The 22,158-nt window shown below is 41.3% G+C and overlaps 3 protein-coding genes across 5 annotated transcripts in view; 2 read left to right on the forward strand and 1 right to left on the reverse strand.

Annotated features, from left to right (window-relative positions):
• Window positions 1-2,979: 2,979 nt before the first annotated feature.
• On the forward strand, window positions 2,980-9,554 carry PLA2G12A (phospholipase A2 group XIIA). Its single transcript, XM_050337869.1, has 4 exons — window positions 2,980-3,286; window positions 4,937-5,013; window positions 6,755-6,920; window positions 7,988-9,554. The coding sequence occupies exons 1-4, from the start codon at window positions 3,040-3,042 to the stop codon at window positions 8,104-8,106; spliced, it is 609 nt and encodes a 202-aa protein (XP_050193826.1). The 5' UTR covers window positions 2,980-3,039; the 3' UTR covers window positions 8,107-9,554.
• Window positions 9,555-12,612: 3,058 nt separating this feature from the next.
• On the forward strand, window positions 12,613-22,148 carry CASP6 (caspase 6). Of its 2 annotated transcripts, none has more exons than XM_050338261.1 (8): window positions 12,613-12,710; window positions 13,874-13,915; window positions 14,517-14,559; window positions 16,584-16,736; window positions 17,196-17,272; window positions 17,655-17,830; window positions 19,960-20,107; window positions 20,724-22,148. In XM_050338261.1, the coding sequence occupies exons 1-8, from the start codon at window positions 12,686-12,688 to the stop codon at window positions 20,957-20,959; spliced, it is 900 nt and encodes a 299-aa protein (XP_050194218.1). In that variant the 5' UTR covers window positions 12,613-12,685; the 3' UTR covers window positions 20,960-22,148. The 2 variants fall into 2 exon arrangements, with proteins under 2 accessions (XP_050194218.1, XP_050194219.1); XM_050338262.1 differs by having other exon boundaries at window positions 16,590-16,736.
• Window positions 20,046-22,158, reverse strand: part of MCUB (mitochondrial calcium uniporter dominant negative subunit beta) — a 48,602-nt gene continuing 46,489 nt past the window's right edge. Inside the window, exons 10-11 of one of the 2 annotated variants that reach the window (XR_007631804.1) lie at window positions 21,696-21,766; window positions 20,047-20,178 (exon numbers count right to left, since the gene is read on the reverse strand). The gene's annotated coding sequence lies outside the window, so the exon portion shown is untranslated. Of the gene's footprint in view, window positions 20,179-21,695; window positions 21,767-22,158 lie in introns of both variants that reach the window. The other variant, XR_007631805.1, reaches the window with a different exon arrangement.

Raw genomic sequence — 22,158 nt, forward strand, 5'->3', positions numbered from 1 at the left:
TATCTTTTTCTTATTGTTATTTTGGGTTCTTTTCCACTTTTCACATTGCTTTTCAACTGCTGTTGTTTAATTAGCTGAAGTAGGCCATACTGGAAGCAGTGGTCGGAAAATGAGTGCGCTGGCCTTATGTGAACTTACAGAAAGGGCAGCAACCAGAGTACTTCAAAGGACTTACATCATACTGAGGTCTAGGTCACTAGAAACCCTTTGCCTTCCTTGGAAGTTGACTCTTTAAGCATATTGTGGAAGTGGACATCAGACCATCTATTAATCAACAGATTGACTATGACCATGGGATTTGTTGTAATGCAACAATTACTGAAATAATAAATCTGCTGAGTGGTAGTTTGTTTTCAGCAACAAACTCAGACAACTTATATCTCATTAATATATAACATTTGATCACCTAGCTTGGGGCAATTTTTGTAGCTCTGAGTTTTATTAATTTAACAGCTGGTCACAAACAACAAAAGAATTTTAAAACTTAAATCTTCAACTTAAATAAAAAGTCTTTACTATCTTAAGTTCTCTGTGTATGTGTATATAAATATATATATTTTTGGTATCCCACAAAACCTTAGCACCAAATAGAGTTTTACTCTGTGTGTCTATATATATATTTATAGCACACTCACATTTTGTATAACAATATATATACATAAGTCAATATATTATATAGAATTAATTCTACAAAAGCAAGTTACAGATCTAAAGTTAAAATCTTTGCTGTCATAAGGAAAACATCAGTCTATACATAATACCCTCACAATCAGCAAGAGTTATACACAGAAAGTGTGCAAAAGATTTTTAAAGTATTAGAATTAGATTTATGGGTTGGTATCCTTGACACAGAACTCAAATAGCTCCAGCACCATCTCAGCCAATTGTATCAAACTGTTCAATTGTTTTAGAACATTCCTCACTGTATTCCAATTACAAATACTTTTAATATTTATTTTACTGTATTCCACTCCATTAATTATCCTGTTGAATTAATGGCATATGTTCACACAACACAGTTTTTCTGGTGGTGTTTTTTCTATAATTCAGCATAATCAGACAATATTTTTATGTTTTCACTGACCTTTCTTCATCTTCCAGTCTTTTAAAAACCCCGCATCAGCATAAATTCGTCACATAAAGGCACTGTCAATCATCAATAACTAAAGTAAGGGTATTAATTGCTTCTCTTCACAGCCCCCCCCGACACACACACCCCCTCAACAAGGTTTCCTATTTTGGAAAGCATTAGAAAAGTATATTCCTACATAGGAATTATTTTATTGAATCAAGGTCTTGGTAAAGTAATCATAGGAAAAAGCTGGACAGGTGTATAAAGAGCTCCCTCTTTTGTTTGACTCAATTAAATTCTGCAAAGAACTTTTTCCACCAATTTCTTCAGTTAATTACAAATAGTATTAAATGCTGAGGCTGAAAATAAAATTAAAAAAACAACCAATAGAATATGTATCTTTATAGTTTGCCTGTTGATCTGAAACTCTCTTGGTTTTCTTTCCATTTCCTGCTCTTTTTTGCATTTAACTTTTGCTCTGAAGTCAAATATTACTATTTTCTGAGGTATTCCACACACCTTAGATCAGAGTTTTCATTACAAAAATAAAAACAATTCCCACATGGTTCCACTTCAGCTCATGCATGAAGCATCTAGAATTAAAATATAAAATTAATTAAAAGGAAATCCTCAAACCCAAACAGGATGTTTGGCAAGCAAGTTCATTTTGGTCTGGTTTTTTTTTTTTCAGCAAATCGAGACTGGACTTTTAACGTTGAATAGACATACTTTCCTTTTGCTATGTTTTACAATCCCGTCTTGCACATTTGATGATGATGTTAGCAGAAACTGAATCACTTGCATGTGTAAATGCCACTGGATCAGTTTCTTTCACGTTGAACATCATCATAAAATTAGGTTAAAATTTTAATGTTTCGAGCATATAGTCTTTTAAGCCTTTTTTCTTTTTCTTTTTTCTTTTTTCCTTCCCGAAGGCTCATCTTTTTCTAGCTGCTTTAATGCAAGTTCTCCCCAGAGTACACGGAGGGACAGCAGTGTGTGGGTCTGGGCACGCTCCTGCCACAGGCAGCGTTTGCTCCAAGCCCCAACGTGGCTGGCACAGAACCTTCCCTTCGACCCTAGGCATGCAGGGTCACAAAGGCTGGCTCGAAAATCAGCCCTTCACAGAATCACAGAATCAACCAGGTTGGAAAAGACCTCTGAGATCATCGAGTCCAACCTGTGACCGAACACCACCTTAGTCAACTAGGCCATGGCACTAATATGTCCAGCCTATCCTTAAACACCTCCAGGGACAGTGACTCGCCACCTCCCTGGGCAGCCCTTTCCAACGTCTGATCACCCTTCCAGTGAAGAAATTCTCCCTAATGCCCAACCTAAACATCCCCTGGTGCAGCTCGAGGCCATTTCCTCCTGTCTTGTCACTGGCTGTCTGGGAGAATAGTCCCATCCCCACCTGGCTACAACCTCCTTTCAGGTATTTGGGAGAGCGGTAAGGTCGCCCTTCTCCACTTTTTCTCCAGGCTAAACACTCCCAGCTCCCTCAGCTGCTCCTCCTAAGACTTGCGCTCCAGTCCCTTCACCAGCTTCGCTGCCCTTCTCCGGACGACCTTTGTTGTCTCTTTCACATTTAGCAAAGCCAAGTCCTCTCCTTCTAACGCGCCCATCAAATAAAGGTTTTCCCAAATAACAGACCCCTGGGGGTTCCGCACTGTCGGATCGCACCGGTACCTCCCAGGGCCACGGTACCACACAAGGGCAGGCAGCCTGGACAGCTTCGGAAAAGATCCCTACACCCCACAGCGAGCAGTTTAACTTTCCCCAGACGAAGCAGCCGACGCTCCGGATGGGCGGGCGCTCGGCCGGTGGCTCCCCCCGCCCCGGGAAGGCGGGTGAGGGAAGGCCCGCCCCGCGGGCGGTGCCGCTGGGACGGTGGCGGCGATGGCGCCGGGCACGGCCGGGTGGCCGAGGCGGCTGAGCGGGTGAGCGGCGGGGCGCGGCTCGGCATGGCCCGAGCCCTGCTGCTGCTGCTGCCGCCGGGGCCGCCGCTCCTGATCCTGCTCCTGCCGCTCCTGCTGGTGGCGGGCTGTGCCTGGCGGCCGGCGCGGGGCCAGGAGGCGCCGCAGACCCCCGACTGGAGGATGACGCTGAAGACCATCCGCAACGGGGTGCACAAGATCGACGTGTACCTCAACGCGGCCCTCGACCTGCTGGGCGGCGAGGACGGGCTCTGCCAGTACAAGTGCAGCGACGGTGAGCGGAGGGGAAGGGAGAGAGAGACGGGGAAACCCCTGAGACCCCGCCGGCGACCCTTGTCCCCGGTCGGAGCTGCCGGGGCTGCGGGGATGGGGCGGCCCCGAGCGCCGCTCCCGGGGGAAACGTCGCCAACAACTTCTTGCCGGTGTCTGTATGTATAAGTACGTGTGTCAGCCTCAGCAGACAAGTTCTTACGCGTGTGTTTATGTTTAAATACATGTGTAACGTGTGTATAAACGTATATACGCGTAAGACTTCTAAGTAGCGACGTTTGCCTTTGACAGACTGTCAGATATGTAGCTGATGTGTACACTAAAAAAAAACCAAAACAAAAAACCAACACAACCCTGGAGTGGAGAGAATTGCTCCCTGCCAGCTGGTTATTTACGAACACTCCTGAGCATTTTGGTTTGGAACAGAAAAGCCTAACTCTGGGCTGTGGAATGTGTTGTTTCAGAGTCATGTTTAAATAAGAGCTTTTAATGGCAGCCACGTTTGCCGGCGGAAGGAATGCATCCTGCTGTCTGTAAATCCTGCTGCTACCAGCAGAGGACATCTGTGCTTCTTCCCTGCGTTTCAGCTGCCTAATTTACCTAAAATCTAATTGAGGCAGCTCAAGTTGGCATGACCTGATAGATTATTATTATTAGGATAGTAGACTATTATTATATGACTATTATTATTAGGCTAACCCTGCTTGAGCAGGGAGGTTGGATCAGGAGGTTGGACCACTGTGGTCCCTTCCAACCTGACCTCTGTGAATCTGTGGCAACCTGCCTGAAAGTGGCTCCCCAGCCATCCCGTCCTCAGTGCCAGGCAGGCAATGCTCCAGAAAGGGAGTTTCTTGCCAGGCTTTTCGCTGGTGCTCTCAAAACAGGAGGCTCACCATAACCTGGAATCCCCTCACCCCCATTTTACTATGTTGGATTTGTTAAGTCAGGAATTGGGTTTGGTGGTGGCACCCTGGTTGGCTCCACCAAGAGTGGCCAGGACACTGGGACATTTCCTTGCTGTACTAGTTTCAATACTTGCACCTTTCAGGTGTGTTTTTTTCTTCTCCATCACTTTTAATTGTGGTGTCAGTTTGTTTCAAATACCAAAACAAGTTGGAGGGTCGTTTTTCAAATTAACAGTTTTCCTTCACTTGGAATGCAGAATTCCTTGGCTTGCTCTAGTAATGAGTATTCAGGGAGATGTGACTTTAGCAGTCTCTACTAATTTAAATTGTATTAACATTACAGCTGTAGAAATAAAAACAATGTTTTGTTCCAGTTAATTTTAAAGGTTAAGCTAAAAAAAAAAAATCAGAGCACTTCTGCTGATTGCATATAAAGCATAGAAGTACTCTATTCTTAAATATAATCCTAGATATTGCAATTTAACTGACAGCAATTTTAGTAACTTAAGCTCCACCTCTTTTTTTAAACTTTTGAAGCTAACATGGACACTTGTTCTGGTGACTTGTCCCCCTTTTTAAAAAATTTGCCTAGTACTCCTAAATTGTAATTTGGAAAGGACTGTTGATATGCAGATGCCTGAGTATATGTTTAAGTTAAAAATAAGACTGTCTTAAGCCCTACCAATGCCTGTGGTGAGTCTTAACAGTGCAAAAAGTCTATTTGAGGCATGATAAATTACCTTTTTCAGGATCAAGGCCCGTTCCTCGCTATGGATATAAACCATCACCACCAAATGGCTGTGGATCCCCTCTATTTGGAGTTCAGGTAGATACTTCCATTTTGGGACTTGTCTTTTATATATCAGCTTTCCTCAATGTAGATGATTTTTTCCTTCCCCCATTCCAGGAATGAGACAGCATCTATATACAATGTCCCTGCTCTTATCAGGTTCAACACATGCTCTGGTAACAACAGATGGAAAATGTTAGTATTGCAAATGAACACAGCATAAACATTTTCAAATATTATAAGCATAAAATGCAACATTGGTGATTATTTTTTTTGTTTCTGATGTTTGGTTTAGTGTTTTGTTTACACACTCCTGAAAGTGTTGAATAACAACAACTGTGAGAGCCAAGGGTTTGGCTCTGACTCATGCTGTCTTTACTGACACTAATCCTTTTTCCTTAATGCTGGAAAGAAAACATGAGTTAGCTTATTCTCCTGCTTTTGGCTGGGATAGAGCTAATTTTCTTCTTCATAGTTGGTGCAGGGCTGCCTTGCAGGTTCAGTATGAGAATAGTGTTGATAACACACTGATGTTTTGGGCTATTGCTCAGTAGTTCTTACCCTAAGCCGAGGACTTTCCAGTTTCCCATTCCCTGGCAGTGAGGAGGTGCATGAAAAGCTGGGAGGGAGCATAGCCAGGACACCTGACCTGAACTGGCCAAAGGGATATTGCCCACCACAGAACATGATGCTTTGTATGTAAACTGGGGGAAGTTGGCCAGGAGGGGCCGATTGCTGCTTGGGGACAGGGTGGGCATCGATCAGTGAGTGGTGAGCAACTGTATGGTGCATCACTTGTCTGTCTTGGGTTTTGTTTCTCTTTCTGTCTCCTTTTCATCATCATCATTATTATTATTATTATTACTATATTTTACTTTGTTTCACTTATTAAACTGTCCTTATCTCAACCTCTGAGGGATTTTTTTTTGATTCTCCTCCCCATCTCACTGGGGGCAGTGGGGGAGAGGCAGGAAGGGCGATCAAGCAGCAGCATGGTACTTAGTTGCTAGCTGGAGTTAAACCTAACACTTGAGTACCATGTCTGGGTGGGATGGAGTTAACTTTCTTCATAGCAGGCTGCATGGCACTGTGTTTGGGATTTTTGGGCTAACACAGTGTTGATGGTTATGGCTGGTGCTGAACAGTGATTGCATAGCTTTGGGACTTTATCTTTTCCACCCCACTCTGCTCATCCACCACCCCAGAGCGTAGGCTGGGGCTGGGGAAGAGGTTGGGAGGGGACACAGCTGGGGCACTGACACAAATTGAACAGAGGGATATTCCATACTACATAGTGGTGCTCAGCAATAAAAACTGGAGTAGTGAGAGAAGGTAGGGAGGGGATGGTGGTAAAGCCTACGTATGACTTCCAGGGAGGCTGTTGCTCACAGACTGGCTTGGCATCCTCTCTGCTTGTGAGATGTGGTGAATGATTGCTTTTGCATTGCTTATTTTGGGATATCTTTTTCTTCTTTTATTCATCCATTAAAGTGTCTTTATCTCAACCCGCATGTTTTCGTGCTTTTGCTCTTCCTGTTCTCCCCTCCGTTCCACAGGGTGGGGCAGGGGGGAGCAAGCACCTCTCTGGGTGCTTGGCTGCTGCCTGGGGTCAAACCACCACACCTTACTGGATGTGAACAGCAAAATGGATAAGTGAATGACAGCTGGATTGGTCACATTAGTTTTTAATTTCTAACTGTTACAGTCCATTCATAGGCTGTATCTTTCTTAACTGGAATACCAATGGAGTATGTGTGTGTGTGCATTTTCTTCACAGTTTGACATTGGTATCCCTTCAATGACAAAGTGCTGCAATCAACACGACAGATGCTATGACACTTGTGGCAATAAAAAAAATGATTGTGATGAGCAGTTTCAGTCCTGCCTCTCAAAAATTTGCAGAAATGTGCAGAAAACACTTGGAATCTCAGAGAGTGTCCAGGGTAAGCATGAAAAACCCTCTCTTTATTTTTCAGGTTTAACTGAGCTTAATTTGGGAATAAATCTTTGTGCTGTGCAATAAGGCCACATTTTCATAAGCTGATGCTGTTACTGAAAGATGCCTTGTTTTGTTCCTCTGCTGTGCAGCATAGACACTTGTACAGCACAGCAATGACACAGCATAGGAAAATGATCTGGGTTAAAACCCTAAGTTAAGGTTAGTTTTAGCATTAGGCGAAAAATAATGCTTCCCATTTAGGATTAAGAATATGGGCATACAACTTGATCCAAATGCATATATAATTCTTGCATTTACTGTAACATGGCTGAATAGTGATTGTTCTGCTAGGTGATTTCTAAACACCTACTACCTATGCTTGCTAGTAAACTGTAGGAAAGTATGGAGTAATTTCCTTTTAGGAAATAAGATATTAGAATAATAACGCTGTCATAGTGGATGTACTTAATGCTGTCCCTTAGTGAATAAATGTTAGGTTTCTTAGTAACAGGTGATAGGATACTCCTTCTGGTTGTTGGCCTGCATCTGATGGATACATGACATAACTACGTTTTAACTTAGGCACTGTCACTTTCACAGTATGTAGTCCCACTGAGAGCAGTAAGGCTTTAGAACAAGCCTGTGTTTGAACTGGTCAAATTCATTTAAATGCAATAAGTAATCACGTTAGTCTTTAGTGACAGAACTGGTGAGTATTTGTTCAGTTCTGTTGAGCTGGTATTAAAGATAGCAACTTCTGCATAAACTGGGATGCGAAGAGTGAGGGGATAAACAAGTTCTTTCATCGTTCCAAGACTCAGTATGTTTCTAAAACAGATAACATTCCATATGCAATGAAATTTCTTGTTTGTTCTGTTTGGCAGATGAAAAATCTTTATTCAAAACTTAAATGGTTCTGTGTTGGTTCAGTCTTTCATTTAACAATCTATTTGCCATGCCTAGAGAAGATTGCTTCCTTCTTAGAGTCATCCTTAGTTTGCCAGAGTTATTTCTGTTAGCTTCATATTCCATTCAAAGCATACTCTTAACTGAACTCTTTTTTGCTTGCAGCTTGTGAATCAACTGTTCAGCTGTTGTTTGATGCAGTTATACATTTAGGATGTAAACCATACCTGGACAGCCAGAGAGCTGCGTGTATGTGTCATTATGAGGGTAAGACAGATCTCTGAAAGAAGATACATGGTGTAGAATGAAGATTCAGTTGAACTGAAGCAAGTCTTTGGTTACAAAGCCTTATGCTTTTCAGACAGTAATATCTTAAAACGCTGACATGAATATTCTGATTTGAAAAATCACTACGATATTCTTATTAATGTAAAAAAGAAACAAGTCTCCTTTCTCTTCTATTTTGTGCCAGAATCTTGGAAACTGAAATTTGTTTCCTTTGGCGTATGTCTGCTCAGGGCATGTTACTGTACAACACTACAGCACTAGTATACAACACTAGTGCCATTTCAAAGTTTTTAAGAAAACTCAATAATGGGGACATCAGAAGCACTGAAGAGTCACATTGAATTATCAGATGATTTTTAATACAGGTCAAATTTTAGGTTTACTAGATGCATCTGATGGATACAACAGCAAAGAGTGTTTTGTGTACATCTATATGACATCTTAAATAGCCTATACTTCCGTGTTTCTGGTACAATTGCCTTCAGTTCTCTCTGATATATGCTGTCCTATGGGTTTGTTGTTAAAAAAGCAACCAAAGTACCCCAAACCTGTATACATCTACACTACATTTCTATCTGAATCTGTATCAACCTTAATTCTGCAGCACTTTTCAGATCGAATATGTTGATCCTTTTAAGGCTTGACCAGTAAAATGAACAGCTTGCAACCTAAGGATATACTTTTGATTTGATAAAATGGTGAAATGTAGTTTCTACGTTATGTTTAAAAATTCATCAAATGTCTATTTTTAAATAAAATATTTTGTGTATTATATGCACGGAAAGGATATAGTGTTCAAACATGTTGATTTATATTTGTCTTGTGGCACAAGTTGGCTACTGTACTTATCTTTGCCTTCATTTAGTATGTTCTGATGAAAACTAAAAGCAAGTTCAACAGTTAAGATCAGTAAGCCCAACAAACCTTTTTATTTAAGATGTCCTCTGTGAGGCTGATGGATATTGGAGCCTTTATTTTTGTCATCTGTTCCCTTGACCTCTGTGAGGCTGAGCAACATCTGAGCCTTTACTTCTGTCATCTCTTCTCACTCTGACTTCTCTAGCTAAAATCACCTGATACATGAATTATTTGGGATTTGTTCTCTGTACTCAGCTTTCGCTGCTGATCTACAGGTCTCAGGCCTTAACTTCTGCATTAGTTTCTCTGTTAAAATGATTTGCTTTCATGTGGCCCTGATTCTGCTTTAGATATCCACAGCAGAGGAGTGAAAATTAAAATACTACATCTGTGAACAGGGAATAGAAACCATGCCAAATGCATAAAATTTACTGGACTTATAGACTATAATGTGATTTCTCTACTGGAAGGACTTTTATATGTTTTTTTCTTTACCAGTTGTATTTTTGATTTGTTTGTCACTGGAGCTTACTCTACATGACACTGAATGTGCCTCATTAAAAAAAGTTCCTGCTAAAGTTCTTTAGCCATGCTTCAAAGTTTCGTTTCTTATTTGTGGATATGAAATAGCACTACAAGAGAAGTAATACTTTAGAGTTTTACAAAACTGAGCTTGATGAACTTGTGGTTCCTTTAAATTTGGTGAAATTTATTTTCTACCATAAAACTGAAACAACTCTGAATTACTCTGGAATTCCATGGTTGTAACCCTAAAAATCTTTTAACACCAAAGCAGGGAATGGTAATGGCATTGCTTGTTTAAAATAAAAAGAAGTGCCACAGAGTCCAAAATGCTGTAATTCAGCTAAGTGGCTGTTGAGTTCGGTACAGATGGGCTTAAACTGGATGCTTAAATGAAGGCATGTCCTGGTTTTGGATGGGATAGAATTAATTTTCATCCTAGTATCTGGTGCAGTGCTGTGTTTGGGTGTGGTGTGAGAATAATGTGGATAACACACTGATGATTTAGCTGTTTCTGAGTAGCACTTACCTTAAATCCAAGACCTTTTAGTTTCCTGTGCTTTACCAGTGAGCAGGTGCATAAGGAGGAGGGAGGAAGCAGGGCCAGGATAGCTGCCCCACACTGTCCAAAGGGATGTTCCATACCATAGAGTGTCATAAATGGGGGGAAGTTTGTATCCTGATCAGCCAGGAGGCACTGATCACTGCTCGGGAACTGGCTGGTCATCCATCACTGGGTGGTAAGCAATTGTACTGTGTGTCACTTGTCGGTCTTGGGTTTCGTTCCTCTTTATCCTTTTCATTTTTTATAATTTTTATTTATTTTATTTCAGTTATTAAAGTGTTCTTTTCTAAACCCTTGAGTTTTACTTTTTCTGATTCTCCTGCCCATCCTCTGTGTGTGTGTGTACACATGTACTTAGTTGCTGGCTGGGGTTAAATCACAACTACACAGAAAATTTTCATTATTGGAAAGAGCTGGTTTTTGTTCCCTTCTGTATTGAGCTGTAATTATACCATGAAAGCATTCCAGAGTTTCCTTCAAATCATATATAATGCTAAAGAGAGTTTTAATCCTGCTGGATGGCACTTCATAGTTCTGTTTGCAAACCATAGGAAGCATACCAGAGAATCTTTACTTTGCCCAAGTTTTTCCTGTAGCAGAAATCCTTGATTATTGTTATCTGCAAATTATACAAAATGCATCTTGCAGACGACAGCTAGCCTTCATTTTAGGAGTATCACCCCCAGAATTAACTTACATATTTATATATATATGTTTATGTATACATATACGTAAAAAATGTAATGTTTGTCCTGGTTTTGGCTGAGATAGTTAATTTTTTTTTTTTCCTAGCAGCAGACACAATGCCGTGTTTTGGATTTAGGATGAGAGTAATGTTGATAACACACTGCTTCTCATACTGCCCTGCCAGCGAGGAGGCTGGGGGTGCACAAGTAGAGTTGGAAGAGGACACAGCCAGGACAGCTGACTCCAGATGACCCAAGGGATATCCCACACCATATGGAATCATGCTGAACGGTCAAACTGGGAGGGGTGGGAGGGGCAGTTGGCCAGGGAGCGGCACTGATCACTGCCTGGGGACTGGCTGGGCATACGCTGGTGGGTGGTGAGCACAAACTTTTCTTCTTCCGACTGCAGTTCTAATCCATCCATAATGTTTTTTCCAAAAAATACCCACTTACAGTGGAGCTACTGCAACAATCCAAAAGTGTTTCAAAACATATGCCTCAAAACACATACAGACGTGTAACAAAAAACTTGCATATAATGCACACCAGCCAAACGCTACCTCAGGCTTCATACATTGCGGTCAAGTTACTGGTGAGTCATCTGAACACCGCATCTGACTGACTGTGCTCTTAGCCTCCAACAAAACAAAGCAGAGAAAAAGTATGTCTTGTTAGGATGTGAGCAAACTGTTGGACTGAGGAACATGGCTGATACGAGTTCAAACTGCTGAACACAAAGCTCTTACACAGAGTCCTAGATTAAGGTTCTACAGCTGCTACTTCACACAGGATTCCCTAGTGTGAGCTGAGAGAGCTGGGATTAGCAGTTGCAAAAAACCCAAAATGAATCTGCTTGATAGGAGTCTAAATGTTACACAGTGGAAGATACAAAACTCTGACAATAATACCATGTTCTAGCTAAAGTAAACACAAAGACAATTTAAGCAACAGTTTTATCTCGATCCAGGTGCCTTTTGGCAGTCTGAAGGTAACAAGTCCAAACAGGCGGAAAAATAAGCAAAGGTAAGTAGAAATACCTGTGGCTTCTTCAACCAAAAGAGGAGACATCTTGTCTGAAAGATTTACCCGTGCAAGAAAGAAGCCTGTGGAAAACCAGACCAAACGGACTGGGTAAAAACGCTTAGAATCCCACTCTGAATCTGCCTTCTTTTGGGCGTGTAGCAGCCACCTCTAAGTGCATATTCGCGCCCGAGTTTATCCTAGACCCTGCCTAGAAATACACTGGATAGAAAATTCAGTTCCCTCCACTGTACAAAACTGTAAAGCTCTTATACAGTTTGGTTGGTTTTTTTGTTTTGTTTTGGTTTTTTTTTTTTTTTTTTTTGTCACTGGCTTTGGTTTAGAAACCTGTGTCTTATGCAACTGATCCAGCGAACAGTAAGTGCATATAATTAACCGGTTGGGAATATTGGGACTTAAGATACTTCGGCACTCTCTTCAATATCTTGTCACACTCCTCACAGTTCTGAAATCGTCACCGAGAGCCGATGCAAGAATAGAGAAAACGCATTTCGAGGAGCGGGAGTTTGACAGGAATAGAAAGCCCCCCGTAAGGGGGCTTAGAGGGCAGTTTTGAAGAACCTCCACTAGTAAATACAGGAGCTTCTCACCACGCTTCAGGACGATGATTTTGTCTACGGCGGCGCAGTTACTCAAGCACGGCCGCTGAGGTGCCCGTCACGGGAGCGCAGGGCACAATTCGACACATCACCCTTCGGTTCTCCCGGCCGCCTCCCGCCCCACGGACACTTCCCCCATGGCTCGCCCCGTTTCTTGCGGAGGCGGCGGCCGGAGCCAAGGGCGACAAATGCCCGCCCCCGTATGGAGAGGGGCGGGCCGACCCCGGCACGGCACGGGAAGGAAGGACTCGGCTCGGCTCGGCTCGGCTCGGGTTCAGCAGCGGTTCCTTTGTCCACCGTCATGTCGGCACCGGAGCGCTCGGCAGGTGGGTGGGCGGCGGGGAGGGCGCGGGGCATGGGGGTGGGGGATGCTGCCGGAGCCAGCGGCGCGCAGGAGGAGCGGGATGGGGATGTCTGAGAGGGGCTGCGGGGAGAGGGGCCCCACGGGCACCCGTGGCGTGGCAGCGCTGCCCGGAGGGCGCTGCCGGCGCTCGTGGGGAGCGGGACCTTCGCTCCCTTTCCCGTCCGGAGGAGGAAGGGAAACAGGGAAGGTGGGACGTGCGGAGCCAAAGCCGGCGGCGGCCGACGCGGAAATAAATGTGCGCGGAAATGGATCTGCACGCAAAGCCCAGCGCACCCCGGCGAGGGGAAAGTCCCACCGCAGGGCGAGGGACGGGGACAGATCGCCGATGTGTAGTGGGAGTTCAAGGGAAGACAGGGCAGCAAAACTAGGGGAGTTGAGTGCATTACCTGATTTTTGATTCCTCTGAAGAAAGGAAGATCTAAGGCAAGTAGTCCCATTGAAAGCAATCAGCTTTTAGAACAAAAGTGTGTAAGACAAGCAGAAAACTTTCATGAATCATGGTAATTCAAATAGTGTTTACTTGAATGAAGCTGCAATATAGACTCATAGTCGGGTTGGAAAAGACCTCTGAGATTATCAAGTCCAACCCTTGATCCAACACTGCTGTGGTTACTCGACCATGGCACTACGTGCCACATCCAGTCTCATCTTAAAAACCTCCAGGGATGGAGAATCCACCACTTCCCTGGACAGCCCATCCCAGCCTGATTACCCTCTCTGTAGAGAATTTCTGCTTACTATCCAACTTAAACCTCCCCTGGCAGAGCTTAAGACCGTGCCCTCTTGTCTTACTGATAGCTGCCTGGGAGAAGAGATGAACCCCCACCTGGCTACAACCTCCTCTCACAGCTGATCGATATTTGCCAGTGGGAAGCTTCAATGTAAAAAGTAACACAGTCCTTTGAGCCACCATCCTGTGCTTCAACATTAAGCTTCTAAAGCCAAGTCCAGATTTCTGCAAGTTTATTCTGGTGTCTTTATGAACTTTTCTCCTCTATCAACACAGAGCTACGTTATTTTTGCGAAAGGCTTTAATAACATGAAAAACAGATGTGAAAAGGTAATGTTGTATATACAAAGCAATTTGCAAAATATATGTGTATGTGACTCCTCTTCTAATTGCAGGCCACGTCCAGTTGGATAGCAGACCTGTATTATCCACCAAAGGTATAGTATAGTATCTAGTTTTCATAATGTGTTAGTTAGTCTCCACCAGCAGAAGTTGCAATCTTATAGCCCACTGGATAAGTGAAAGGAATACATATTTTGGCCTAAACATCTGCAGGTCTGTAGTTCTGCCCACTCCCACGATGTGCACATTCCCCATTGTTCCCACATTGTTACCTTTATGTCCATTCTGTTACTGGACACCCTTAGGTCTGTATAGTTTAGCACTCGTGCATTTTTAAATAATATAAAATTGTAACTATTTAGACTCTTTAAAAAATACAGCCAGTGAGTTAATTATATACAATCATGATCTCTGAATTATGCCTATATAGGTACAGATGCACAGACAGATAGAAAATATGCATGTTTTGACAATCTAAAATTCACACTGTGAGAGTCAGAACTTCAGAACAGCCACCAAAAGCTGTGGGTGCAGACAAATGATAATGAAGCTGTTTAACTGCATGCCTACTTACCTGATGTGTAAAGGAGCTTTTGGTTCCCACTAACAGCTAAACTGTAAGGCTGGATGCATAAGTTCAAATTGTTTCTGTTTAGTGAATGACTTTGTGGCTAAATCACTTTTTATCTCTAACAGATGGAAACCAGAACTTCACAGAAGTAGATGCATTCCATACAAGGTAAAATTCTGGCGGCAGACAGAGATGGCCCACGGCACTGAAATCAGTGCAGGGTTTTCTGATTTTTTTTTAAGAACGTGATGGGATTATTCAATTCAACTCCACCAAATTACAGAACACGTTTCTAATTTTAGCTACACCTGATGCAGAAGCACCCTTATTGTGAAGGCACGTGGAAGGGACTACTAGGAGTGGACTCCTTTTATGTTAGGCAACGTGCAGAGACTGTGGCAAAAATACCATCACAGTCTAAGGAACAACTGGACAGACTAAGTAATAGATTGTAGCACAAGAATATATTCCTCTAGAAGGAGGGGAAAGGGACCATGGGATAGTGATTCCACTGATTTTTCCTATTCCACCTTGCAACATCATCTAGCCCTGGAAACAGTAAACTACCTGCCTGATAACTCTATTTGCCTCACCCATTCAGGAAATATAACTGAGCAGAGAAAGAATTATGGAGGGAATCATCTTTTAATGGTCATTCACAGGATCCAGGGACCTGTTTGTCCAAAATCCCTACCAGCCATGCACCTAGCCAAATCCTAAGGAAGAGAAATTGCCAAAATACGAATAAATTCTGGTACTGGCACAGGTGAAATACCATTCATAATTACAAGGCTAAAGTCTATAATCTTTGCATGTTATCATGTTAAGTACTCAAGCACCCAGCTTCTTATACTTGTTCTCCAGCCAACATTGTTGAAACCCCCAGACTTTAAACAGTCATCTAAAATTCCTGTTCTCTGAATTCTTACGTAGTCATTAGCAAAAGATGTTTCATTAAGGGGCTTCTCACAATGAAGTGGAGAAACAGAAACAGTTTATGGATAACTACAGTAACTTTGTTGTGAAACAAAGCATTTTGCTGATGAAACTGTGATCCTGAAGTAGCGTCTGCAGGCAAATACTCTAGCCAACTTCTTCCACTAATTGAACCCAACCTGAATATTCCATAGCAGGAAAAAACAGTAACATGGCAAAAATGGCTCTGACTAGAGCCATTTGTAGAAGCAGCATGACATGGACTGTCATTTTGTACACCTGTTCTGTCCTTGCTATTACCAGTGGTGTCACCAGAAGTGTTTTAGTTTCCATTTTCTGCACCAATAACCATCTTCAAAAGCAGAAAGACTGACTGCTTTGTCTCTTAAAATACAGCCATGTCAACATTTGGAAATGATCTTTTGGATCCAAGTGTTGGCATGACTGCGGGTCCACAGACAAGTCCAGAGCATGCTGTTACATGCTTCTATGTTGTGTTTTGCTCGTAAACCAATAAAATTAGTCCCAAACACACAGGTACTCCATGCTTTTGTTGCTATGATATAGTCCTCTAGTTAGAAGCTGGGTAGGTCATTTATTCTGTCCTCTAGAGAACACCTCTGTCCTTCAGCCTTAGGATTTTGTTGGCTGGTTGCTAAAAACTTAGGTGAACAGTTGTATTATCATAGTTTTTATTTTCTTAGCGTAAACAATAAACATTTGTTCTCCTTTTGCGAGATACACTGCTCTTAGCACCTCATCACCAGTTTATAGTCTATTGCTTATGATGTAGCACTTGATTTACTTAGGAGAACTTGAAGCAAACCGCAGACAGCTACAATTCCAAGTAAGTACGTGTGTACTATCCAATTATGTTAAAATAATATTTAGCTGAACGCATAACATGGAGAATTAGAGCCATGCCTAAAGTGCACCACTATATGCCTTACTGTGTTACTAGTAAGACAGCCTTCTGATGAGAGAAAACACACTGCAGATCAACTGTTCAATCTATTTGGTGGAGCCACAGGAAACACCCAACACTTGTTTTTACTGAATCACTTAACACGCCCAAGCTTTTAGAAAAGACCTAGGGATTTAGGGTCTTCCTAAAATATTGCACATTTTGAGGTCTTATCTTCTGAAATTGGCTCCTCCAAATCTCTAGCCAATTAAAAATTCTTACCTTGTGGAAATACAGGAAGGTAATTCAATTAGCCATTAACTCATTTATCAAGAATGTTTTCCATCTCTAGCAACAGACAAACACATGATCCTGCAGAGCAGTACAAAATGAACCATCAAAGAAGAGGAATTGCACTAATCTTCAATCATGAACACTTTTTTTGGCATTTAAAACTGCCAGACAGACGTGGGACTTTGGCAGACAGAAACAATTTGAAACGCAGGTAAGAAACTGGTTTCTCTGCTCATGCTTAAAACAAATCTAAACTGCAGAAATCATAGTCAAATAAACAGTTACCTAAATCTTGTGTTTTGAGTAGAGACCAAAAGATTTTGTAGACATAAGCATCTATGCAACTTTGGTACAGAAAGCTGTAATGAAAAAGCTTTAAGGCACATTCCTTTACGTCACAGAAACTGCTGGAACAAGTGCTATGATTTGAGTGAGTCCAGAGCTTTCTTTGGACAAATTCTTTCAAGTAACTGTAGGTATTAGACCTGTACTTGACACCAGTCTGAGTTCAAAATCATCTTTAGTTGTGTTGGGGTTTTTTGTTTGGTTGTTTTGTTTTTTTTTTTTAACAAATAATGCATAAACATGAATATTCATTCTCTCAGAGGGAAAGCAACTGACATATAATTTGAGCAAGATTTGTACTAATACTGATGTGTTTTATTAATAGTTTGACAGACCTTGGGTTTGAAGTCAGAGTTTTTGATGATCTGAAAGCAGAAGATGTGCTGCAGAAAATTTATGAAGGTAGGAGACTATACAGTGATTATGTCTTTGTAGCAGAATTTCCAGATATCTTTTCTTCCATTCTATTTATCTAACTCTAACCGAAAATAGTTTTTGTGCACAAGGAAGTTCTTTAATATTAGAAGGACTTAAAAGTTAGACTGCAGATTATTTTATTGCAGTGTAAGGGAAACTTCTGTGGAAAAACTAAGGAAGTCACTAAAAGATGAAAGAAGGTACTTGCTGCTGGGAGAAGTTAGTAACATTCTTCTTTTTACGTTTAGTGGCCCATCAGCCATGCTGAATCAATGCACCTTCAAATCTGCAGTATTCTTCTAAATTATACAAATGTACAATGTTTTTAACCTCAAGATGACTGTTTAGTCATTTTGACTTATTTCAGCCTCTACGGATGACCACAGTAATGCTGACTGCTTTGTTTGTGTGTTCCTGAGTCACGGTGAGGATGATCACGTTTACGCATATGATGCCAATATCAAAATTGCGACAATCACAGACATGTTCAGAGGAGACAAGTGCCAAAGTCTGGTAGGAAAACCAAAGATATTTATCATTCAGGTAAGATGTCTGTTTCTGAATTCAGTGGACTTAACACTGACCTGTGTCTTCCCACAACACAGATGACAGTTTGCTGATGCAGTCTTTCCACAGGGCAAATTGTTCCTTAAAGACATTTAAGACAAGGACTCTTAGAAACCTGTATGTACACTACTGTTAGTATCATGATTATAGCTGCATTTAGGAAGTAATTTTATGAAGAGAAACACAAATCAAGCCCATGTCAGATTGACTGTCAGTGTATATTTAATGGCAGAGAAGGCAGTACCATATTTTTGGGAAAGTTCTCAGCTCAGTTCCTACTGTTCACACCTCATAGCCCTAGACTGGACTGTGGGAGGCTATCAAACCTCTGTAACTTCATTGATTCCTTCTAGGCAAGTCCCTTTAATTGATCCTTATTGAAGTTGGGATTTGTGTTTTGTTTTTCTGTTTGGTTCTTTTGGTTTTTTGTGGACATGTCGGTTGGTTGGTTGGTTTTTGTGATGGTAGTGATTTGTTTGGGTTTTTTTCATTTATGACCAATACCTGGCATCTCTGTAGACTCTAAAGAATCAATTTAAGGATTTATTGTCTCAGAAATAATTTTTGTGATAAGTGGTCAAATAAAGCCCATATGTAACCTTCTGTTTCACTTCTTGGTTCAGGGGATAATGCAAGCTGTCAGGCACCTCAGAAAATCTCTGTTCAAGCCTCCTGTTCAAAGCAGAGTCATGGGATCGTGCAGGGCTTATCCAGATTACAGTCAGCAAACTCATATATGAACCTGGCCTTCAGCAGATTGTAACTGTAGCAGCTACAGAGTAATCCTAAGGATTATCTTTTTCTCTAAATTAAAGCTTCCTTAGGCACAGGGCTGCTGCAAGAATCAGCATCGTTAATTCACCTTTCATTAGGAGTCATTCAGCTTTCCTTTATTATTTTTTAACCGGGTACCAAACATGGAAAAATATTTTCATATTTCAATTTTAAGTAATACGTGGAAACACTGATAACATATCCTCATAAAAAAAGCTAATTAACCTAGTTCATCAGCTGAGTTCTTTTACAGAACAACTGGCATAGCATTTACCTTTGGAAATTAGAGGAAACAGCCAGATGGAACTTCATCACTGTAAAGATTTTTTGTGTTTTCTCTTCTTAGTGGTAGTTCTTAAGTAATGCTTCTTACTTTATCTTTTGACCATGTTCTCACCTTATCCTCCCCATGCAGCTTTTCTGCATCACTGACAACACTGGGCTCACTTACTGACTTCTCACAAAAACACCCTCCATCAGCTAACACATTTGAGACTGAACTAAGAGCAGAAGTGTAACATTTGCATGTAATGATGTCTGTGCATCAGAACATTAATTCAATGCTGCCTTGCCAGCATGTCTCAGGGAGGCAGTTCTTCCTCTCTGCTCAGCACTGGTGAGGCTGCATCTGAACTATTGTGTCCAGTTCTGGGTTTCCCAGTACAAGAAAAATACAGATTTAGTGCAGTGAGTCCTGCAAAAGGCCACAAAGATGATTAAGGGACTGGAGCATCTCTCATATGAGGAGAGGCTGAGAGAGCTGGGACTGTTCAGCTTTGGAGGAGATGCCTCAGGGGAACCTTATCAATGTTATAAATACCTGGTGGGAGGAAATAAATAAGAGGGAGACAGGCTCCTTTCAGTGGTGCCCAAGTGATGGGACAGGAGGCAACCGGAATGAATTAAAACACTCAAAATTCCATCTCAACACAAGAGAACACTTTTTTACTGTGGGGGTAGTCAAACACTGGAAAAAGTCACCCAGGCAGATTGTGGAGTCTCCATCTATGAAGATACTTGAAAGCTGACTGCACATAGTCCTAGAGAGCCTGCTATAAAGCAAACCTTGCTTGAGCCAGGCGGTTGGACTAGGTGATTTCAAGAGGTCCCTTCCAGTCTTAGCAACTCTGAGATCATCTCAGAGCTTTCAGTGGACTTCATCACCAATATTTTAACTGATAGAGAAGTAAACGGGTCTTTATGATCCAGACTCATGGTAATGTGGGACACCTAACTGAACAGATGTCCCCTCTGGTTAGTGTCAGAAGTATCACATTAAACACAGGTGAGCTTGGCAGAGGTGGAAGCCTAACAGCACTTCTTACCAACAGGCATGTCGAGGTGATAAACATGATGATCCAGTTATTGCCTATGATTCAACAGACAGTAGCACTGGCAGTGAGACTGAAGTGGATGCAGCTGGTGTCTATACTCTGCCCGCTGGTGCAGACTTTATCATGTGCTACTCTGTGGCACAAGGTAAGTTCTCATATTTTTACATCCAGTGTTCAATACTTCACTATAACAGCCTTGAACACTTCTTCATTTTGCTGTCAAAAGAATGAGAACAGTTCCAGGTCATCTGTTTTACATGTCTGGTGAGTTAACAACTTGTCTGAAAGAACCTTACATGTTAAAGTGAAAATAAACTATCGAGGTTGCAGTTAATTTGCCAAACAGAAACATTCTCATCAATCTTCCTGCTGAGCTGTCTGCTGATAACAAGCATTCCCTTCCATTCCAGGATTGTAGGATTCTGGTGGCTTATACCTTTCCCTGCACTATATAGCTGTTCTCTCTAGTTTTCCATTACCTTGTTCTCACTCCCATCTGCTCTCTTGTAATGTGCAGATACAGTCCTGTAAACTATCAATCCCTGAATCATATTCCTCTTAGCTGAGCTCTGTAAGTGATCTCAAAGCCATTTCCCATCTACAATTTCCAGTGAAATTACATAATTGGCAAACTAAGATCTATACCCATTAGTAATCCCTTACAGATGGTAGCTAGCAAACAGTGACTCTCATAAATATTTTTCCAAGGGTCACCACTACTTACATTTCGATATTATTTTATCTTTCTGTTCTATTCTCAGGCTACTATTCTCATCGTGACACTCTAAATGGCTCCTGGTACATTCAAGATTTGTGTGAAACACTTAAGAAGCATGGGTCTTCCTTGGAGTTCACAGAACTTCTTACTGTCGTTAACAGGAAAGTATCTTACCGCAAAGTGGATGTGTGCAGAGACATTAATGCTATAGGAAAAAAACAGATTCCTTGTTTTGCCTCAATGCTAACTAAAAAACTGTATTTTCATCCAAAATCTTGAGTGGATTGTTGTTTAGCAATGATGACCATTAACTACTGCTTGCTGCAGAAATGAAAACACCATCTTAGTTCAGGAAACTAATACTCTACAAGATTGTTTGCAAAATCACTGGAATCAAATGGTATAGTTTGATAGATTTTAAAGCCTTAATGCAATTTTAAAGCTAGTATTACAGCTCAGGGAATTTGGGAAAAGTTGACTGGTCCAAAATTCTTAGAAGGTGCTCAGATTTTATTGAAATTGATATCTAGATTACCTTTTTCTAAAAAGCCTTTTCCTTGATTGCCATATAACTATGGCACATTTTACCATTTCCAAAACATTTCCAATGTTGCATTAGATTAATTTATCTTGCTCCAAGAGCACACTTTATAGGGAATAAGTTTGTAGGGCATCTTTTTGGATTTGTGGAAGCAGCATCCACCTTGCAATTTATTGAGCTTTTTGGACATTTTTTTTACTATTTTCTCTCAACACTAAAAAGGAATTTAATTCCTTGAGTACAATTGTAGCATTAACATAGGGTTAATTAATAAAGGGTTTCTTTTTACTTGAACATCATTTACGGTTGGGGCACAATTACAGCTTGCTGGTGCTTTGAATCCTCAGGAGAAAAGCAAGCAGTAGTAAAATGGGACCTTAGCATGACTTTGGGTAAGTTTGCCTTGTACATATCTCTAAAGCTAAAGCTGCTAGACACCTTTAGTCAGCTCTGCAAAATATAACATATGCAAACCTTCACACTTCAGGCCTTGGTGTTGGATCAGCCTCTTCCTTCTCTTGGCTCTGGAGAAGATCAGTTATACTCTGTCATTGTGTACATAAAAGTGATAGTCACAATCAGATTGTTACTACTGCTGCATCAGCAATTGCAATGACAATGACCATGATACTTGACTAGAAGTGAATATTTCTTTTCTTTGGGTTTTTGTTTGTTTGTTTGTTTTTATATTATTGGTACATACGCTTAACCCTGAGGGACAATGAAGAACTCAAACTGAGCAAAATGTTTTAATCCACTTTCCTGGGGATAAAACAACTGATTTATTGCCTCTGCTTTGTTGAGTCTTCCCATATACTACGTTCTGAATCATAGATGTTAAATCTTACTATGGCTACTTTTAAGCTTTACATAAATCATGTATGTTTAAATGTTTTGATTTTTTTTCAATAAAATGCGAAAAATTATTTTATATTGT

The sequence above is a fragment of the Myiozetetes cayanensis genome, unplaced genomic scaffold, assembly GCF_022539395.1.
Source record: "Myiozetetes cayanensis isolate MyiCay16 unplaced genomic scaffold, myiCay2020 scf7, whole genome shotgun sequence".
Lineage (NCBI taxonomy): Eukaryota > Metazoa > Chordata > Aves > Passeriformes > Tyrannidae > Myiozetetes > Myiozetetes cayanensis.